A 21,627-nucleotide genomic window follows, 5' to 3' on the forward strand; every position below is an offset into this window, starting at 1 on the left:
GCAGGCCGCAGGCGTGGACCTCTTCCTTTAGAGGGTGTCTGCCTTCCTGAGACGGCGTTGCTTCCACCTCATTCAGATCTAAGTCCTCTCAATGAAATGCAGCTGGCCCATCCCTCGCTTCCTCATGTAGGGGGACGGTTGTCCCGATTTTACGAGGAATGGGCCAGAATAACCACCGTTTGGTGGGTTTTAAACATCATAAACACGGCTATGCTTTTGGAATTTGCTTGGCCTCTTCGACGTCTCTTCATGGACTCCCCTTGTGGTTCTCACACCAAGACGCAGATCATTCGACAGACTCTCGACCGGCTTATTTCCCTAGGAGCTATAGTTCCCATACCCCAAACCAAGTAGAAAAAAGGGAGATACTCCATCTATTTCATGGTTCCCAAGAAAGAGGGATCCTTCCGGCCGATACTCGACCTCAGGAGAGTGAACAGAGCACTCAAAGTCCCGCATTTCCATATGGAAGTGGACTTGCTTAGGAGGGGCTAGGCAATCTCCGTTTTCAGGTGTTGTAGGGTAGTATTTGTGAGCCAATTATGGAAATCCGCTTCTATAGTGCTTTACAAAAATTTAAAGGAAAAGGTATTGGGATGCCCAAAGTGAGCCCTGTGTTTCAAGAATAGTGGTTTCTCGTAAATCAAGAGATTTCATTATCGGGCTTTAGGGAAATGGAAGGTCAGGGTCAGAAGTGGGAGCTCAGAACACTAGATGTGCTCAAGGCTCTTAGGTGATCACAAGGGGTACAGGAAAGCAGACAGACTTGGGTGTCAGCTACAGGAGCCCACGGAGGGCAAGTGGCCTCTAATGAAGCAATTGCACAACGGATTAAGTAAGCAATTGCAGGAACAGGCACTTTGAGGGCCAAGCAGACTCCCCGAGGCCTAAAGCACTCTCAGCATAGACCCAGGCATCATCCTGGGCATAGTATAAACTAGTAGACCCAGTAGAATCTGCAGGGAATATACAGGGACATTTCTGCATGCATTTACAGAACATTTGAGGCCGAACCTTTAGGAGAAGAGCACAGTATTTCCTCGGGAGCCCTGGAAGCAGGTCTAAATTACTCCCTCCAACAGTAGATAAGCTTTGGTAATCCCATTTGTACAGACACTATGCTCATGTTCTTACTCATCTATAATAAATTCTTCCCCCCTCCCCCCTCCATTAGCAAACTTCCCTCCCCATTTGGCTTGATAGCCCTTAAGTCCACTCGTTTTAACTGTTCTTATTGTTCATTTTTCCTAGTTATGTTTTCCAAGTTGTTCACACCCTTGTTCATTGTAAGACATATGTTGTCATTATTTACTACCTGTTGTAATGTAAACCGGAGTGATAAGTAACTCTGTTACCTGAACTTCGGTATAAAAAAAAAGTTATAAATAAATAAAATAAAGGTCAATCAGGTTCAATTAGGCTCTTACCTGCTAATTGGCTTTCCTGGAGTCCTGACAGACCAGTCTATAACCCCGCCCTGGGAAAGAATGAGGGTTTAAAAAAAAAAGAGCTGTTGACATACACATTAGAAAATAGGGAATGGATGTTGTTTGTGTCTAATATCTTTGAGTTCCAGGGGATCCTTTGCCTCAGAAATCCAATGACGAGTACATTGTTGTCCATACGAAAAGCAGCAATCCTAATCATGAGAGTGGAGTAGGAACTCTTGCTCCTGGGCTAATAACCAGGGAGTGAACATTGGTAATGGTATCAGGTTTTGGTTATGATGGCGATTTGGAAACCAAAACTAACAATTGCCTTTGGTGGGTGTTTTTAGCTTTGGCATAGGATTCTGAGGAGCCAAGGCAACATTAGACCCTTAGATGGAGAGTGGGATCAGCGCTGAACTTTTGGTCTCTGCCTCCATCTGCTGGCTGGAGGACATAATCCTACTTTTACAGACTGGTCTGTCAGGACTCCAGGAAAGCCAATTAGCAGATAAGAACTTTATTGAACCTTGGGGGCAGAGCCTTGTGTGCTTCTGTCCTTAGGTAAAAGTAATCCTGCCGATGACGCCTCCCTTGGGGCTTGACACCTGGGACAGCCGCCCTCCTCACTCTCCCCCAAGACCCAGCCCTGACTCTATTAATTGTTCCTATATAGTAAAAGCTTCAGAAAACCCTGGGCCTATGTCAGAGGCTACCTGTATTCAGCTGTTTGATGCAGAGGTAAAAATGAATGGTTCATTCCGATCTTGCAAGCAATCATTCACTTTTGAGATGAGAAACTTATCTCTCTGCAAAATTTTTGTTTGTATATTGTTATATGCTTTCTATATCCCTCCCAAATTAGGAGAATTAATAAATGTAATATAACAGATAAATAGTGGGTTTAAAGAGGCTTAGAAAAGTTTGAAAGTTTGCATGTTATTAATGATATCAATACTTACAGAAAGCAATTAAAGGCCTATCTGTTTGTTTAAGCAGGTTTTTAAATCATAGATAGGTGTATAGACATTAGATGATTTCAATGACTTATTGTTTATTGATTTTGTTATGTTTAAATATTTGTATGTATTTTATTATTGCTTTTTATCTGATATAATCCACTTAGCATGATTGTATCAGTATAGGCAGAATATATAATCCTTTTTAAATAAATACATTTCTGGAGGACAAGTACATTAACACTTATTAACTAAGTAGGATTTCCACCTCTTACTTCTAGAGTGACATGGACTTCTAGAGCGAGAATGCTGGGCTTCATGGACCATGGGTCTGACCCTGCTGGTGTCCGTAGGAGGATGTCTGTGGGAGTTTTACGGGGAATGGGCCCAGATAACATCCGATCAGTGGGTGTTTGACATCGTTCGCTTGGAGTATGTGTTAGACCAGGGGTCAGGAACCTATGGCTCTTTGATGGCTGCATCTGGCTCGCAGACAAATCTTTAATAAAAAAAGTAAAAATCTAACAAAATCCCCCACCCTCCTGACCCCCCCCCCCCCCCCAAGACCTGCCAAAAGTCCCTGGTGGTCCAGCGGGGGTCCAGGAGCGGTCCGGGAGCGATCTCCTGGACTTGGGCTGTCGGCTGCCAGTAGTCAAAATGGCGCCGACGGCCCTTTGCCCTCACTATGTCACTGGGGTCGACCAATGGCGGCGGTAGCCCCTGTGACATAGTAAGGGCAAAGGGCCATCGACGCGACTGCCCTTTGCCCTTACTATGTCACAGGGGCTACTGCCGCCATTGGTCGACCCCAGTGACATAGTGAGGGCAAAGGGCCGTCGGCGCCATTTTGACTACTGGCAGCCGACAGCCCGCCGCCATTGGTCGACCCCAGTGACATAGTGAGGGCAAAGGGCCATCTGCGCCATTTTGACTACTGGCAGCCGACAGCCCAAGTCCAGGAGATTGCTCCCGGACCCCCGCTGGACCACCAGGGACTTTTGGCAGGTCTTGGGGGGGTCAGGAGGGTGGGGGTTGTAGTAAATTAATTTTGGAGGTCTTGGGGGGCGTCAGGAGGGTGGGGGGTTTTGTTAGATTTTTACTTTTTTATTAAAGATTTGTCTGCGAGCCCTGGACCCCCGCTGGATCACCAGGGACTTTTGGCAGGTCTTGGGGGAGTCAGGAGGGTGGGGGGTTGTAGTTAGTATGGCTCTCATGGAATTACATTTTAAAATATGTGGCGTTCATGGCTCTCTCAGCCAAAAAGGTTCCCGACCCCTGTGTTAGACCAATCTTGCCCCATGCGAGATGTTTTCTGGTGTCAGTGTGCCTTGCCGGCCAAGCAGTGGGCTATCCATGAGACACTGAAGCTTCAACTTCTACGAGTGGTGGCCCTAGTGCCCCCCTCCAAATGGGGTCAGGACCATTATTCTATTTACATTGTTGTGCCCAGGAGGGTCAGGCCTTTTCACCCTATGTTGGATCTCAAGGGTGTGAATCACTGCCTGAGGGTTCCATGTTTCACATGGAAACCTTGAGGTCCATCCTCACTGCGGTTTATCAGGAGGAGTTTCTGTGCTCCCTGGACCTAATGGAGGCCTACCTTCACATTCTGATCCAGGAAAGGGATCAGAAGTGCCTGCTTTTTTGTGTGCTGAAGGAACACATTCAGTTCTGGGCCCTGCCTTTTGGTCTCGCGACCACTGCACAGGTGTTTACCAAGGTCGTGGTTGTGGTAACAATGACTCTCTGGCATGACGGAATTATGGTACACCCCTTCTCAACGATTGGTTAATATGCTCACTGTCGTACAACATCGCAGTGCGAGTGACCCATTAGATGGTGTAGATCTTAGAAATCTTGGGCTGGGTAATCAATTTTGCCAAAATCTCCCTTCAGCCCACACGGTCCCTGGAGTACTTAGGGGCAAGGTTTAACACTCAAATGGGTCAGGTGTTTCTCACGGCAAGCGGGTCTGCAAGATGCATCAGCAGGTCCTGTGCTTTCTGAAGCAGTTGGCTCCCGCAGCATGGGGCTATCTACAAGTGTTTGGCTTGATGGCAGTGGCTCTGGATCTGGTTTCATGGGTCAGGGTGCATATGTGCCCGCTGCAAGTGTTCCTTCTGTCCAGATGGTCTCCAGTATCCCAGGACTACAGGGTGAAGCTTCCACTGTGCCCATGGGTTCAGGGGTCACTAGCCTGGAGGGTGGACCCAGCAAGGGAGTCAAGTCTGTCTACATCATTCTGGGGTTTAGTGACAAAGATCACAAACCTCTCAGGTTGGTGGATCAATGTCAGGAGCAGGTGTCTCAGGGCAGGTGCTGTCTGATGGAGGCCTCTTGGTTCATCAACAGGCTGGAAACCATAGTCATTCAGTTGGCTCTCCTTCATTTTCTCCCTCTGATTCAAGGGTGGGCTGTTTGAGTCCTCTCAGACAGTGCCACAGCAGTGGCATATTTGAACTGGCAGGGGAAAACCCGGAGTCGGAGGGGTTTCATTTGAAAGTTCCCTACTGTTTCCATGGACGGAGAAGACCTTGCAGTTGCTTTCAGCAGTACACATCGCTGGTCAGAAAAACATTCAGGCTGACTTTCTCACCTGGAGAATGTGAGCTGAGTCGGGCTGCCTTTTGCCGGATTTGTCATTGGTGAGGTTGGCTGCAGGTGGTTTTGTGGGCAACCCAATGGAATGCAAAGTTAGATTAATTTTCAGCTGGTGCCGAGAGTTGGAATCGATGGGCATCGATGCTGTGGCCAGTAGGAATGCTTCTGTATACCTTCCCTCCATGGGCACTCATAGGCAGGCTGTTCCAAAAAGTGGAATTGGAAAACAACTGGGTCATTCTGGTGAGACTGGATTGGTCTTGCCGGCTACGGAATGCGGATCTTGTCTGGTTGCAAGCCCCCTTCATCTGCCAAGGGCTCTGGGGCTTTTAGTTCAAAGGCCTTTGGTCATGGAGGATCTAGCTCCGTTTTATCTTACAGCCTGGCTCTTGAGCAGAAACTGCTCTGCAGGAAGGGGTATTCCCCTGCGGTGATTTCCACGATTTAAGTCCTGCAAGTGATCCACATCCTTGGCTTATATACAAGTCTGATGGCTGTTTGAGCTATTTTGCGGTTCCAGGTTGGAGTCTGCTTGGCATGTGGAGGTAACCTGTATTCTGGCCTTTCTTCCAGGTGGGGTTGATAAGAGGCTCGCCTTGACTTCCTTGAAGGTGCAGGTGGCCGCTATTGCTTGCTTCAGGAGTCCGCGCGGGGGTATTTCCCTGGCGGCTCATCTGGATGTGCCCCGCTTCTTGAAAGGGGTGAAGAGGTTGCGGCCCCCTTTCATTCCATCATTCTCTGTGGATCTGCATTTGGTGTTGAAGACTTTTAGAGAGGCCCCCTTTGAGCCTTTGAAATGATCATGCCTGAAGGACCTTTCCTTGATGACAGCATTTTTGGTGGCTATTTGTTCCGTGCAGCAGGTGTCATAATTACAAGCTTCGTCTTGATGAGACCCTTTTTTGGTGATTTCCACGAATGCGGTTACTTTCCATCCAGTGCCATCGTTTCTCCCTAAGGTCAGTTTGGACTTTCTCATAAACCAAGTGATTTCTCTTCTGGCATTTTCTTGGGATGAGTGTGTTCTGAAGCACCGATTCCTTTGTTGCCTAGACGTGCACAGGGTGGTTCTGTGCCATTTGGAAGTCGCTAATGACTTCCGCAGGTCAGACAAGCTGCCTCCCCTTTACATGGAGGTCCATGTAAAGGGGAGGCAGCCTCTAAAGGCCTCTTGACCCACCGAATAAAGGTCACTATTGACTTGACTTATTTGCTCAAAGCCAAAAAGCCCCTGGAATTGGTGTGTGCGCACAACACCAGGGCCCAATCAGCATCCTGGGCGGAGGTGCATGTTCTAATGCCCGCTGCCATTTGAAGGGCGGCTACGTGGTCATCCCTGAATTCTTTTGTGAAGCATTATTGCCTAGATGTGCTCACGAGGGAGGAGTCCACTAATGGGGTGGGGGTTTTACAGGCAGCCCTCTCATCTTAACACCCCAGGAATTGAAACTTTGGTACTTCCCACTTGTAATGGCTGGACTGGTGTAGCAAGATGAGATGGAAGAAGAAAATGTTCTTACCTGCTAATTTCCTTTCCATTAGTCCTGCCACACCAGGCCAGGACCCACTGGGAAACACGTTTGCATCGCTGTCAGACTGTTCTAGTTGGATTTATGCTGAAGTGCAGGAAGCAGGAAAATTTTGATTGGGGTTGGATTTCTCATCAGTGGTTGGTGTTTTCATATGTGCAATGGGTTTGACCTGAAGCTTGGTCAAAAAGATACTAGATTCCTGCTATTGGTGCCACTTCTAATTAGAGGCTGTGATGTCACTCAGGAAAAGTATAGTCTGCCTCCATCTGCTAGCAGAGAGAAATAAACCACTTGTAATGGCTGGATTGGTGTAGCAGGACTAATGGAAAGGAAATTTAGCAGATAAGAAACATTTCTCCATATTTACTGACACTGTGACATGAAATGGAATCATTTCTCCAGTCTCTGAAGGAGTGGCATTGTGTGTGTGACTCTCTCTCTCTCTCTCAGATCGTGAAGTTTGCTCGAGGTCCTCACGAAACGGTCTCTCCAGTGAATGATGTGGATATGGGAGTGTACCAGCTGATGCAGAGTGAAAAACTGCTGCAAAAGAAGGTTGAGATGCTCTCTCTGCAGGTTGAGAGGTAACCAGTGATGGGAAAGTCTCTGTTTGTGCTGTGCATGCTTCTGATCTTTTTACCTCTGCACTCTTCTCTCCTTTCCCAGTTCCTTTCCTACTCCTGGCTCTGCTTTGGATTCCTTTCCCCTCTTGAGCATCTCTTCTCTGATTCTCTCTCTGTTTTTGACTCCACAGTTTCCTCTTGCTGCTTTGGACCCAGCTCTGTTGCAAACTAAGGCTGGAATCTGCCACCATGAGCCTTCATTCACAACTACTTGGGGATTTTTCCCCATTATAATAATCTGGTCAATGCAGTGATGGTCTTGGGCCAGAGACAACCAGGTGTCATCCTTGACTAATGACCATGACTCCCTCTGCAGCAACCGTAGTCCCAACTTAGGGAGCAAATCAGAGACCACCTGAGCCACCAGGCCATTCCTGATTATTTTTTCTTTGAGTCTCCATGTGTCTCTTTCCCCACTTCCTTTCTTTCCATTCTATAAGGAAAGTAACAGTTTATAATAAGCGATCAGGATCTGTCCAATCTGTTCTGTCTGACTATCCTGCAAAAACTAATGCTCTTCTCGTATTCTCAACTCAGGTCAAAAGAAGAAGCCCGAAGTGCTTATAGACTTGGGAAAAAGCAGCAGGTAAGTGTTGCTCCTGGATTACATTAGCTGTGTATGTGTCTGTGTGATGCTGGGTTTCAGCAGGGCACCTGTGTCTGGGAAATGGTCTATACTTAGGGATAGACAGCTACAGTAAGGCAAGAGTGAGGAGAGCAGATGTATGAGTCGGGCTTCCCAAACCCGTCCTGGGGACCCCACAGCCAGTTGGGCTTTCAGGATATCTACAATGAATATGCATGAGATAAATTTGCAAACCATGGGCACTCAGCATATATAGATTTATATCATGTATATTCACTGTGCATATCCTGAAAAGCCGACTGGCTATGGGGTCTCCAGGACAGGTTTGGGAAGCCCTGCAATAAAGGGCTTCTGGGCTCAATGTTCACTTCTTAGCCAAAATATTGTGTGCTTTATTTTCAGGCATTACGAAGTTTAAAGTCCAAGAAGAGGACAGAGAAACGGCTTGGGGAGCTTCAGGCCAAGTTGGAATGTGTGCAGGGCATTTTGGATCGAATCTCTGCTTCTCAGACTGACCGCATGGTATACTGTGTTAATTTTCTGGCATGATTCATCTTGCAGCCTTCCTCTATGCTCTGGACCAGTCATACGCCCTACCCTGTCCCCTGCTGAAACAACCTTTCCTCCTGCTGATATCCTGATGAGCCACCTCACAACTGAGCTGGGAAAATACCTTTGCCATCTTCCCACCCCTCCCACCCCCCTTCAGAGTCCTCCTTGCCATCCTCTAGCCTACTGGGCCAATCTTACCTCCTGCCTTTCCTTCTTTTGATAGGCTAATCTTATTGACCACCCCTTACCATCACTTCCAAAGCCCTCCAGTTTACTGGGTCTGTTAATCACTTCTGATTTCTGCTCAGCAGATTTTTTGTTAACTGATCTCTAAACTCTAGACTTCAGGATCTTCCATGTCTGAAAACCATGATCTCTCCACTCACAGGACAACACTGAGCTCAGGGATACTGCTACTTATCAGTACACTCCATCCCTCAAATACAGTTTGGTTGACCATATTTGAGGGGTGAGATGGAGGAAGAAAGGCGAAAGGCCCATGGGCCTGTCAGGGATCATGCAAGGTGGGGGAAGGGATGAAGAGTCAGCATGATAGGAATGCCTCTCCGTTTCCCCCCCGGGGAGAGTTTCTTGAAATCGAGAACCATGAGATTTCTGATAGAGATGGAAGGAATTTCTGTGGCGACAATACTCCTCACCATAGAAGCTTATCCCTTTCTTGCTTTATGTATTCCTTGTCTCTCAGGTGGTTGATGCATATCAGGCTGGCGTGGCAGCCCTGAAACTTGCCATGAAAGATGTCACCGTACAGAAGGCAGAGAGTCTTGTAGAGCAGATTCAGGAGGTACAGCAAGGGCTGCCTGACGGGAGGGAGTGTGGGTGTAGGAGGGAGCATAGAAGTGTGGGTACAAGAAGAATCTGAAGAGGGAGGGAGGGAGCATGAGAGGATGCTGTGGGTCCTTAATGCCGAGACTGACTGTACACTGGTCTGTTACAGTATTGTGATACCCAGGAGGACATCACTCAGGCACTCACGGGATTGGAAATCAGCAGCCTAGGTGAGTCCAAAAATTGCAAATTTAGTTTACTCTGGCTCCCATTATTGAGTAATACTATAATTCTGAAAAAAAAAACTCCTAATAGTAAAGGTTCATAAAGAAGTCGTAGAAGATTATTGTACTAATCGAGTAACATAATGGCTAATAACAGAGAAAGATGAACTGGTCCATCCAGTCTGCCCAGTTATTCCTGTCCACACTGCAAGGATATATCTCAGTTCCCTGTATGTACCCGGATCAGTCCAGACTGTGGGTTGAGCCTTCTTTCCAGCAGGTGGAGACAGACTAAAACTGAAAGGGTATCCTATATGAGGACAGAGCCTATCCTGTAACCCTTCACCCTTCGGTCTCCTGCTCTAGGCTAGTCAGCCTTCTTTTTCTTCTTTCTTCGTGGATCAAGCAAGTACTTCTTCCTTAGGGATTCTATTTAAAAAAAAAAAAATTAGGAAGTTTAGATTTTGTTTTTTCTCAGGAGACTGTTCCGTCTCCTGGCTCTTGCCGGACTCAGGGGGGCTTTGCCCCTTGTGTAGTACATAGCCTGAGTCCGTAACAGCTTCCAGGTGTGGGGACCGAGTCTGGTGGTCCAGTTCTCGTCTCCCCCTCCTCTGGCTGCCGAGGGGGCTTAGTAGCCCACTGCTGTGCTCAGTCTGTGTAAAAAAAAAAAAAAGTTACATTTTAAAGTTAAAAGTATTCCAAGTGCTTTTCACAGCAGTAGACCCATTTTTTTCTCTTTTGGTCTTAGGAGGGCTTGAACCGGCAGCCAGAAAGGCAGGAGTCAGCAGGTTTCTCCCCTGCTTCACTCCGGGCCTGCAGGCTGCCAATCAAACTTTTTTTTCTGCAGTTTTTTTCTTCAGTGCAGCTCTCCCTATGCCGCGGCAGGCAGCCTGCCTCTCTTGTGGCCAGCCCTCATTGTGATTTTCGCGAGAGGTCCTCTGTTCTGCCTGCCTGCCAGGAGGGGAAGGTCCCTCCTCAGCAGGACAGGTAAATTTAGCCCGGGGATCGAGTCCCCCGAGCATAGCCAGGCCATTCCCAGGTCGGCAGAGCCCGGGAACGGTGGCCATCTTGGATTTTTCAGCGGCTCCGTTTTCGGAGCTGCCTGGGGCTGGGGGGCTGATTTTTTTTCTCAGTCTCCCCCCAGTTTGAGCCCCACAGGTCCCCAGGATGGATTCCCTGATCCCCCCCTCCCCCTCCCGGGAAATCTAGGGCCCGTTTTTCTACGGAATTTGTCCTCCTGCATAAATCTTATTTAGCCAGCCTGCAGGAGGAGGAGGAAGGCCCCCCCTTGACCCCCATGGCAAAAATTCCCCGCTCTGCGCCGTTGACGGTTGGCCCGGTTGCGGAGTCCCCGGGCCCTATTCGGATGCGGGTGGTCCCGGGGTGCCCCCTCCGCCCCCCGACCCCCTGGTGGACCCGGTACTCCCGGATCATGACGCTTCTCTTGATGCTGAGGGTACCCTTCCATCCATGGAGGGGGACGACCCCAGGGTCCTACGGATGTTCCGCAGGGAGGAGTTGGAACCCCTCATCCCCTTTGTCCTCCAGGAATTGGGGTTGGAGGGAGCCCCCCGCGGACACCCTTACGGCCTCTTTGCCTAAAGATATGGACCCGGTCCTGGTGGGTCTCAGGGCTCCGGCTACCACCTTCCCTTTTCATCCCATGCACAAGCTGTTGCTCCTGCGGGAATGGGAGGCTCCCAAAGCGGGCCTCTGGATGGCACGTGCCATGGATAAGCTCTACCCCCTCCCGGAGGAGTGTTTGGAAATTTTTAAAAAATCCCTCCATGGACTCCTCCGCCTCCGCGGTCACCAAACATACCACCATCCCTGTGGAGGAATCGACGGCCCTGAATGACGCCCAGGACCGCAAGCTCGAGGCGCATATGAAGCGCATTTTTTAAGTCTTGGCGCTGGGAGTTCGTGTGACTTTTTGCAGCAGTCTCATGCTACGGGCAGGTCTCAGGTGGGTCCAACAGTTACTCTGCAGCCAGGACCTCCTGTTGTCAGAGGCGGAACAGGCTGAGCGTCTCGAAGCCGTCGTCACTTATGGGGCTGATGCGCTCTACGATCTCATTCGTATCCAGTCTAAGGCGATGGCCTCGGCGGTCTCCGCCAGATGTCTTCTCTGGCTGCGCAATTGGTCGGCCGATCCTTCCTCCAAAGCCCGGCTGGGCACGTTGCCTTTCAAAGGAAAGCTGCTTTTTGGTGAGGACCTCGAGAAGCTTATGGATTCCTTGGGGGACAATAAGGTCTATAAGCTCCCGGAGGACTGGCCAAGGCCATCCCGTTCCTTTACACCCTCTCGTCCTCGCTTCCGGGTTCAGAGACGGTATACCCTACGTGGCCGGGGTGGCTCCTCGAGGGGTTATTATTCTCGCTCTCAGTCTTGGTCGCAGCCCTTTCGTTGACGTCATCCCTTTCGCGAGGGCCAGCCCGCGTGCTCCACCCCCAAGCCGGCCACCCAATGAAGTTCACTTGGCTCATTCCTCTGTTCCCTTCCTAGGCAGCCGCCTGTCCCTGTTTTTCGAGGAATGGGTCAAAATCACGTTGGACCAGTGGGTCCTCGACATTATCAGAGACGGGTACGCCTTCGAAATTGTTCGCGACCTGCCGGATCGTTTTCTCTTTTCCCCATGTGGGCAGTCCAAGTGGGAAGCGGTGGAGCAAACCCTCACCAGGCTCCTGACTCTGGGTGCGGTGGTCCCAGGTCCGGAGAAGGAGCTTGGTGCAGGCCAGTATTCTATTTACTTCATTGTCCCCAAGAAGGACGAGTCCTTCCGTCCGATCTTAGACCTCAAAAGAGTCAACCGGGCTCTCAAGATCCCCCACTTCCGCATGGAAACCCTGCGAGCGGTCATAGCGGCAGTTCGCCCCGGAGAGTTCCTCGCCTCGCTCGATTTGACAGAGGTGTACGTCCATATTCCGATTCACCGCGATTACCAGAAGTATCTTTGCTTCCATGTCCTCAATCGGGATTTCCAATTTCGGGCGCTCCCTTCGGCCTTGTGACCGCGCCTCGCACCTTCACCAAGGTAATGGTGGTGGCAGTGGCGGCTCTTCGCAGGGAGGGCATTCTTGTTCACCCCTACCTGGACGACTGGCTTGTGCGTCCAAGTCGGAAGCTCTTTGTCGGCAGGCGGTAGATCGCGTGTTAGCTTTCTCGCATCTCTCAGGTGGATAGTGAATTTCTCCAAGAGCAACCTTCAGCCCTTCCAGGAGTTAGAGTTCCTGGGAGCCCACTTCGACACCCAGGTGGGCAAGGTCTTCTTGCCCCGTGCGAGGGCTCTCAAGTTGATCGGCCAGATTTAGAATCTGATTTCGTTACCTTTTCCGATGGCCTGGGACTACCTACATGTCTTGGGATCAATGGCGTCCACCATCGACCTAGTCCCCTGGGCTTTTGCTCATATGCGACCGTTACAGAAAGCTTTGCTATCCTGTTGGCAGCCGGTATCTGAACAGTTTCACATAGTCCTCCCGTTCTTGGACTCTACAGTCGCCGACTTGCAGTGGTGGCTTTCCCTTCCTCATCTTCTCAAGGGAATGCCTCTCCAAGCCCCACAGTGGATGATAGTAACCATGGATGCCAGTCTCTTGGGCTGTGGTGCGGTCTGTCTCTCCCAGTCCACCCAAGGGACCTGGTCGACAGCTCAGTCTCGCTGGCACATCAACCGATTGGAGACTCTGGCAGTGTTTTTGGCTCTTCAGGAGTTTCTCCCCCTCATCCGGGGCAAAGCGGTGAAGGTTCTGTCCGACAACTCCACCACCGTGTCTTACATCAATCGTCAGGGGTCACCCGCAGTCTGCTGGTGGCTCTAGAAACCAGCCGTCTCTTCGCCTGGGCCGACCGACATCTTCAGTGCCTGGCGGCCTCCCACATCGCGGGCAAGGAGAATGTTCAGGCCAATTTTCTGAGTTGTCAATCGCTCAATCCGGGGGAGTGGGAACTCTCGGATGCGGCTATGGATCTGATCGTCGACGGGCGGGGTCCCCCCCCCACCTAGACCTCATGGCAACCCTACGCAATGCCAAGGCAAATCTGTTCTTCAGCCGCTGGAGGGAGCACAGCTCGGAGGGCATGGATGCGCTAGCTCTCCCTTGGCCGGTGCACATCCTTCTGTACGTGTTCCCCCCCCCCCCCGTGGCCCCTGGTCGGGAAAGTTCTCAGAAAAATAGAACTCCACCGGGGACCTGTGGTTCTGGTAGCGCCCGAGTGGCCACGCAGGTCGTGGTCCGCGGACCTCATCACCTTAGCGATGGACGGACCTCTACGGTTAGGCCACCTTCCTTGGCTTCTTCAGCAGGGACCCGTATTTTTCGACCAGGCCGATCGCTTCTGTCTAGTGGCCTGGCTTTTGAACGGCGACACCTGAGGCGTAAGGGCTACAAAGAGGAGGTCATCTCCACCTTGCTACGGGCCCGGAAGCAGTCGACTTCTCTGGCTTATGTGCATATCTGGAAGGTTTTTGAATCTGTTTGTGCGGAGTCGGTGTCTCAGCACGCTTCGCCCTGGTCTCGTTGGTCCTTTCTTTTCTCCAGAAAGGTCTTTCCAAGGGTCTTTCCTTCAGTTCTCTGCGTGTGCAAGTCTCAGCTCTCGGCTCTCTCCTGGGTCAGGTAGAAGGCCATCCCTTAGCGGGGCACCCGGACGTGATTCGGTTCTTGAAAGGCGTCAAGCACCTACGACCACCGTCTCGGCCAACTTGCCCGTCGTGGAGTCTTAATCTGGTCCTTCGGGCCCTCTGTGCGGCTCCTTTCGAACCTCTCTGTCGCACTACGTTGAAGGATCTTACGCTCAAGACTGTCTTTCTTGTCTCTCTCATCTCTATCTCCTCCGCTCGCCGGATCTCCAAGATTGATTGATTGATTGATTGATTTATTTATTTATTTATTTATTTATTTAGCATCTTTCTATACCGACCTTCATGGTTAAATTACCATATCAAATCGGTTTACATCGAACAGGGGAAAAACTGTAAAACAAGAAACAACTTTTTTTATATAAACACAGAAGAATCAAAGTTACATTCAACAAGGAGAGAAAACTTGGAAGCTTAAGCAGCTGGAAAGAAAGGCCTAAGGGGGCAATAAACTAAGAACATAATACCAACGCGGAATCAGGGCTAGTGCTTATTAAGTAGTTAGAAGAGGTACTAGTGCTTATAAAGTACTTAGAGGAGGAAAAAAAGTCCATTGTTCGTGAAAGGGTTAATCATCTAATGTGTATCCGAGGATCTGGGAAGGCTTGGCGGAACAGCCAAGTCTTAAGTTTTTTCTTGAATGTTAGGAGGCAAGGTTCCAGCCTGAGGTGTGAGGGGATGTTGTTCCAAATGGCTGGGCCTGCTGTCGAGAAAGCACAGTCTTTGGTCGAAGTGAGGCGCGTGGCTTTGGTTGGAGGGGCTTGTAGAGATCCTTTGTAGACTTCTCGAATCGGTCTGTTGGAGGTATGAAGTTTGAGAGGGATTTCGAGTTCTGTCGGGAACCTTTTCTGCGTTTTTCCGATTCAGGGGTATCCCTCAAGACGGTCCCTTCTTTCTTACCAAAGGTTGTTTCTACTTTTCATGTCAACCAGTCGATAGAACTCCCTGCGTTTTCCCCAGAGGAGATTGCGGGTACGGCTGGGAGCGATCTCCGTAAGCTAGATGCCAAACGAGGTCTTCTTCGCTATCTCCAGGTTACCAATGACTTTCGGGTCTCGGACCATCTTTTTGTCCTCTGGAGTGGGCCCAATCGGGGTAAGCTGGCTTCTAAGACCACTATTGCGCGGTGGTTGAAAGACACGATCTCCTCGGCCTATCTTTGTCAAGGTCAAGCGGTCCCAGAGGGCCTAAAGGCTCATTCGCTACGTTCTCAAGCTACTTCCTGGACGGAGAGTCAATCGGTTTCTCCGCAGGAGATTTGCAGGGCCACCACATGGACGTCCTTGCATACTTTTGCTCGACACTACCATCTGGATGTGCAAGCTCCGGTTTTTGGTTCTTTTGGGTGGCAAGTGCTTCGAGCGAGACTGTCTCTGTCCCACCCGGTTTAGGGAAGCTTTGGCACATCCCACAGTCTGGACTGATCCGGGTACCTACAGGGAAAGGAAAATTAGTTCTTACCTGTTAATTTTCGTTTCTGTAGTACCACAGATCAGTCCAGACACCCTTCCCTGGCTGTTTGTTTTTTCTGTCCTCTCGAAGCTTGTTTTTTTCTTGCAGATTCGCAGATTTTGATACTTCATTTTTTGCAAGAATACTGAGCAATTACACCGGAAGCCTTGGTTGTTCAAATACCAAGTATATGCAAGAGCGGATAGTTATGTCATGTTTCTTACATTGTTCTACAGTTGCTCCATTGAGCTTTATGGTTGCTTGCTTGATCCTATTCTGGTTTTATTATTTTTCTGCTTTACAATGGTTATACTGAAAGGTCACAGGATAGGCTCTGTCCTCATATAGGATATCCTTTCAGTTTTAGTCTGTCTCCACCTGCTGGAAAGGAGGCTCAATCCACAGTCTGGACTGATCCGTGGTACTACAGGAACGAAAATTAACAGGTAAGAACTAATTTTCCTTTGCCAGTCAGAAGCGTGTGACCACCTGTAAGGTATCATGCCTTAGCCAAGATACCTCCAACTTCCATTGTACTCCACCTTCCTGTGTAGCTGAGCATGTAAGAGCCCCTTTCTACTTTAGACCCAGCACCCTTCTCCTCTCATTCCCAACCACAAAACCCCATAATATTCCAAACAGACACCACCAGCAGCACATCTGGCCTCTTTGGATGACTCCCTGCTCCCACCAACCCTCCTCACTAATCTGCTCAACACAAGGAGAGTGCAGCATGCCAGACAGATTGGCTGTGTGAGTGCCTATGTTTCCACTAATACTTCTAGTTGCTACAGTACTTTCAGCCTACCAAACAGATCCAGCTGCTAATCAATCCTTCATTATCTGTTTCCTTTTTCTTTTTTTTTTTTTTTTTTGCAAGTAAGGATTCTCTGTGTTTATTCCATACCTTTGTAAAGTCCATTATCATTTTACCCTCTCACCAACCAATCCGGGAGGGCATTCCATTCATTACCTTTTCAGTGAAAACATATCTCCTGATGATGATCCTGAATCTACCTATCCAGAGCTTCATATCATTACTGCTTGCTCTAGAATATCCTTTCCCATGGAACAGGTTTGCTTCTTGTGCATCCTTTCAGGTTTTTGAATGCTTTTGCCATATCTCCCCGTCTCTTCTCTCCTCCGGTGTACATACTTAGGTCTATTCCTATGCAGACCCCACTTCATTTTGGTAGCCCTACTCTGGACTCTGTATGCCTTTCCGGTGGCATGGCCTTTAGATCTAGACACAATACTCTACTAGAGGAGAGGGGGGGGGGGTGATTTGATATAGACTTTTAAATATCTGAAAGTTCCCTGTACGTACCCAGATCAATCCAGACACCTGGGTTCATTCAGAGAAAACGTTTCGCTGACACCGTATCATAACCAACAGTGCCCCCTGCAGTTCCTCAGTATTTCTCTGTCTCCGGCAGAGGGTGTGAATCCTGCAGTTTACCAATTTTTTAGACCAATATTTTTTCTTTGTGCCTTCTTCCCAGGGGTTCTTTTTTAGGAATCCTGGTGGGTTCTGCCCCGTCCAGTTGAGGCGCCCAAGCCGGGGGTTGGTAACCTTGTATGTGCTTGGTCTGTGCGCCCGAGAGGTGTAAATCTGGTTGTCCAGATCCCTCCCTTCACGAGGCCGCTGAGGCGGCTACAGGCTCTTTTACACTATTTTTCATGACTTTTGTGTCTTTACCTATTTTTTCAGGGCAGTTTTTTTCTGTAAAGTTAATTAAAAAAAAAAAAAAAGGTGTGTGTGCACCGGAGCACAACTCTACAGTGCAGGCGGCTTCCTCCCCTTAGGTAGGAGCTTTTTCTGGGGTTCTGGCGACTCTTTGGGGGATCCTGTTCTCTTTCTCAGTGAGTACCTTCTTTTGCTGGGTAGAGGACTTCCCTTTACTTCATGGCTTGCAACAGGGCATGCCGTTCATGCGGCATGGATTCTTCACGGTTCAATAGGTCGGGACTGTGCGCGGGCTGTGCCGACGGTGGGGAGGGATCGTCTGTTGCTTCTTCTCCCGCTAAGCAGCACTGTATTTCGGGCGCGTTAGGACCGACTGCGACTACTTTTTCTTCTAATTTACCTCACCCAGCCAGCGCAGGAACAGCAGCCATTTTGGATTTTTCCATGGTAGTTCCTGCAGAGGTGGCGGGAGGGTCCTCCATGTCGGTCTCCGGTCCGTTCCGGAGTGGGGAATGGGCAGGGAGGGCTGGAAGGGGAGGAAAGCTCTGGGCTGCTTGTTTTTCAGCCAGACCATGCGGGTTTTGGTGAAGGGAGAATGTTTTCCATCGACTTTGTTTTATTACTCCAAGATGCCTATTTGGCCAGTCAGAAGCGGCTTGGGGAGCGCCGCAGCCTCCGCCGTCCAGCCTACTGAGGGACCTCCAGGTGGTGCCCGGAGGTCAGCTATGCCCGGTAGGAGGGTTTCCTCAGCGAAGGGCTTGATTCTTCATCCGCTGGGAGATGCAACTGGGGCTGTTGAACCAGAGGACACTAGCGTAACTCCTGGGAGTACTGGTTCGGGGTCTGGCCAGGAAGCACCGGTGGCTCCGGTTCTTCTGGCTACCGAGGATGCGGTCTCTTCTATTCATGAGGCGGAGGATTCTAAGGTGGTCCGCCTTTTTAAAAGGGAAGAGCTGGAGGTTTTGCTTCCCTTAGCATTCCAGGTCCTTGGGGTAAAAATGCCTCAGGAGGACCAGGATTTGGAGGGAGAAGATCCGGTCCAGCATGCGAGGTCCCCCAACCCACAGGTCGGTTAGGAAGTTAGTGGAAGCGGAGTGTGGGACTCCTGATTCCGGTTTGAAGGTTGGCAGAGCCATGGGAAAGCTTTACCCTTTACCAGAACAGGATTTAGAATTTTATTTTCTTCCGAAGGTAGACGCTGCGGTTTCAGCTGTGACTAAACGGACCACGATTCCGGTGATTGGTTCAACCACATTAAAAGATGTACAAGATCATAAGATGGAGTTGCACCTTAAAAGGATTTTTGAAGTGTGTCCCTGGGTTTGCGTGCAGCAGTTTATTCCAGTTTCTTGCAGCGTGCTTGTCTTCGATGGGTACAGCAGCTCCAAGGGATGCGGACACAGCTGAGCGAGTGGAAGCGACTGTGGCTTATGGTGCAGATGCCTTCTATGATTTGGTGTGTACCTCCTCCCACTCGTCATAAAACTGCCGTAACCGATATGGGTGATGGCATCAGCAATGGCAGCCCGAAGGTTGCTCTGGCTCCGCAATTGGGTGGCAGATGTTTCCTCTAAAGCGCAACTGGCATCTTTGCCTTTTAAAGGTAAGTTCTTGTTTGGTGAGGATCTCGAGCAGTTGATGCAGTCTCTTGGAGACAATAAAGTCCTCAGGTTGCCCAAGGATAAACCTATGGCTAAGAGATTTTTTTCAATTAAGGTCTCGTTTTTGGTCCGACAGAAGGTCACGGCCTACGCAGGGTGTGGTGGGGCCGCAGAGACAATATTTTTCGCATGGGCAGGCATGGGGCAGTCCTTTCGTAGAGCCTGAAGGTCCTTCAGGGGAATCCCCTGGCGGCTCCTCAGCAGGAGTCAAGTCTTCCCAATGATGCGAGGCTGGTCCACTCCGTCGTTCCTACTATAGGAGGTCGGTTACGGCAGTTTTATGACGAGTGGGCCAAGATCACTCAGGGCCAGTGGGTTCTCAGCGTGGTAAGAAACAACTACACTTTAGAATTTGGTCATCCCATGCGAGAGCTTTTTCTGATTTCCACTTGCAGCTATCTGGTCAAGCGGTCGGCGGTTCAAGTGACTCTAGACCAGCTATGTCGCTTAAGTGCGGTGGTACCGGTTCCCCAGGCAGAGCTCCATTAGGGGTGATACTCCATTTATTCTCTGGTCCCCAAAAAGGAGGGCTCCTTTTGGCCGATACTCGATTTAAAGATGGTTAATGCAAAGCTCAAAGTGCCACGCTTCAGAATGGAGACCCTCAGGTCGGTCATAGTGGCAGTGCGTAAAGGAGAGTTCCTGGCTTCCTTGGATCTCGTGGAGGCTTATCTGCATGTTCCCATCCATCAGGATTTTTGGTGTTTTCTCCATTTTATGATTCTGGGACAACATTTTCAGTTCAGTTTCAGGTCCTTCCATTTGGTCTTGCCACAGCTCTGCAGACTTTCACCAAGGTGGTGGCAGCTTTCCTTCAAATGAAGGTATTCTGGTGCACTCATATTTGGACGATTGGTTGATCAGAGCCAAGTCAGAGTTTCTGTGCTGCAAATCGATTCATTGAGTTTTCGAAGTCCTCCCGTCTCTAGGTTGGGTGGTGAATCACACCAAGCGTCAGTTGTTGCTGACACAAACTTTGGAGTATTTAGGGGCGCAGTTCGACACTCTGCTAGGCAGGGTTTTCCTCTCCCAAGATCGAGTCCTGAAACTTCAGACACAGATCCGGCAGTTTTTGCAGTTGCGAGTGCCCACGGTCTGGAACTACTTACAGGTTCTTGCCTCGATGGCCTCCACGCTAAACTTGGTTCCGTGGGTGTTTTCCCATATACGACCCCCTTCAGACGGCATTGTTGTCCCACTGGAAGCCAGTGTCGGAGAAGTATCATATCCGGTTGCCTCTTGAGGGTTTTGCGAGAGAGAGTTTGTCGTGGTGGATTCAGACTTCCAATCTCATTTGGGGAGTGGACCTTGAGGTTCCGGATTGGATGGTGGTCCCTACTGATGCCAGTCTCTCTGGATGGGGAGCAGTTTTCAGTCTCATTCGGTTCAGGGATCCTGGTCCACGAGAGAATCTGCATGGTCGATCAACCGGCTAGAGACCAGGGTGGTTCGCTTGGTCTTGAAGGAGTTTCTGCCTCTGCTTCGGAATGGTCCGGTTTGAGTACTGTCGGACAACGCGACAACAGTGGCATATATAAATCTGTGCTTCCAGAACCAGGCGGTAGCTCTGGAAGCGCAGAGGTTGGTGCTCTGGGTGGAGTGACATCTGGAGCGATTAGCGGCATCTCGCATTGCAGGAGCAGAGAATGTTCAGGCGGACTTCTTGAGTCGGACTCACTTGGATCCAGGTGAGTGGGAGTTGTCAGAGACAGCCATGCAGTTGATTCGAGATTGTTGGGGAGCGCCGCATGTGGACCTTATGGCAACCTCTCGGAATGCCAAGGCGTTCCGGTTCTTCAGTCGCCGAAGGCAGCACGGGGCCGAAGGGGTCGACGCTCTAGTTCTACCATGGCTTCAGGGAGTTCTACTTTGTTTTTCCTCCTTGGCCGCTGGTGGGCAAGGTTCTGCGTCTCATTGAAAAGCATTGCAGCGAGGTGATTCTGGTGGCTCCGGAGTGGCCTCTGCACCCATGGTTTACGGATTTGGTCAAACAGTATTATAACAATTATACCGCTTCCCAAAACATTTTTAATTTTTGTGATTTTTTTAATTTTTGATATTTAGCCGCATCATCAAGCCTGACAGTGTGTTCTCTGTAGTTTCCAAACGAGAACCACCCGGACCTCTAATCATCTGCGGCAGTCTTTAATGTTCTGTTTTTTCAATATTTTTTTCTTTCTTTTTCAATTTTTCTTTTCAAGGTTTTTCATTTATATATTATTATCATTCAATCTTCAGTACTGTAATATTGATTTTAACAGAGCTCATTGATTTTGACAAAGCTCGGTTTTAACAAAGCTCATAAAGCTCATAAAATCATAAAAAAATCACAAAAATTAAAAATTAAAAATTTTTTGGGAAGCAGTATAATTGTTATAATACTGTTTGGAGTGTGACATTTCCTTTTTTGTATTGGATTTAATGTTGATGGAAATTGTCTTAGTTCTTTTTTGAGTCGTTACGGATTTGGTCAACATGGCGGTGGACGGACCGCTTCGGCCACCTGAAGGGTCCCATATTTTTCAACCAGGCTGCTCGCTTTTGTCTAGCAGCATGGCTTTTGAGAGGAGGCGTTTGAAAAGTAAAGGTTACCCGGACTCGGTAGTCACCACATTGTTACAGTCTAGAAGGAAGTCAACTAACCTGTCTTATGTGTGGAAGATTTTTGAGTCCTGGTGTTCCGCCAGGGATGTTCGTCCACTCAGGGCCTTAATTCCCGAAATTTTATCTTTTTTCAAGGATGGCTTCTCCAAGGGCTTATCTCTCAGTTCACTTAAGGTGCAGGTAGCAGCACTGGGCTCTCTCCGTGGCAAGATTGATGGCTCCTCTATTTTGACTCATCTGGACACGGTTCGTTTTTTGAGAGGGACGATGAATTTACGTCCTCCAGTTTC

General features: G+C 49.3%; 1 protein-coding gene across 2 annotated transcripts in view; it reads left to right on the forward strand.

Moving 5' to 3' along the window:
- CHMP7 (charged multivesicular body protein 7) overlaps positions 1–21,627 on the forward strand; it is a 45,643-nt gene that overhangs the window by 14,550 nt on the left and 9,466 nt on the right. For both annotated transcript variants that reach the window (XM_029603756.1, XM_029603755.1), the window contains 5 exons: positions 6,970–7,103; positions 7,680–7,728; positions 8,131–8,250; positions 8,987–9,085; positions 9,239–9,299. In XM_029603756.1, coding sequence (XP_029459616.1) covers positions 6,970–7,103; positions 7,680–7,728; positions 8,131–8,250; positions 8,987–9,085; positions 9,239–9,299 — 463 coding nt within the window. The remainder of the gene's footprint in view (positions 1–6,969; positions 7,104–7,679; positions 7,729–8,130; positions 8,251–8,986; positions 9,086–9,238; positions 9,300–21,627) is intronic.

Source organism: Rhinatrema bivittatum, chromosome 5, assembly GCF_901001135.1.
Source record: "Rhinatrema bivittatum chromosome 5, aRhiBiv1.1, whole genome shotgun sequence".
NCBI lineage: Eukaryota > Metazoa > Chordata > Amphibia > Gymnophiona > Rhinatrematidae > Rhinatrema > Rhinatrema bivittatum.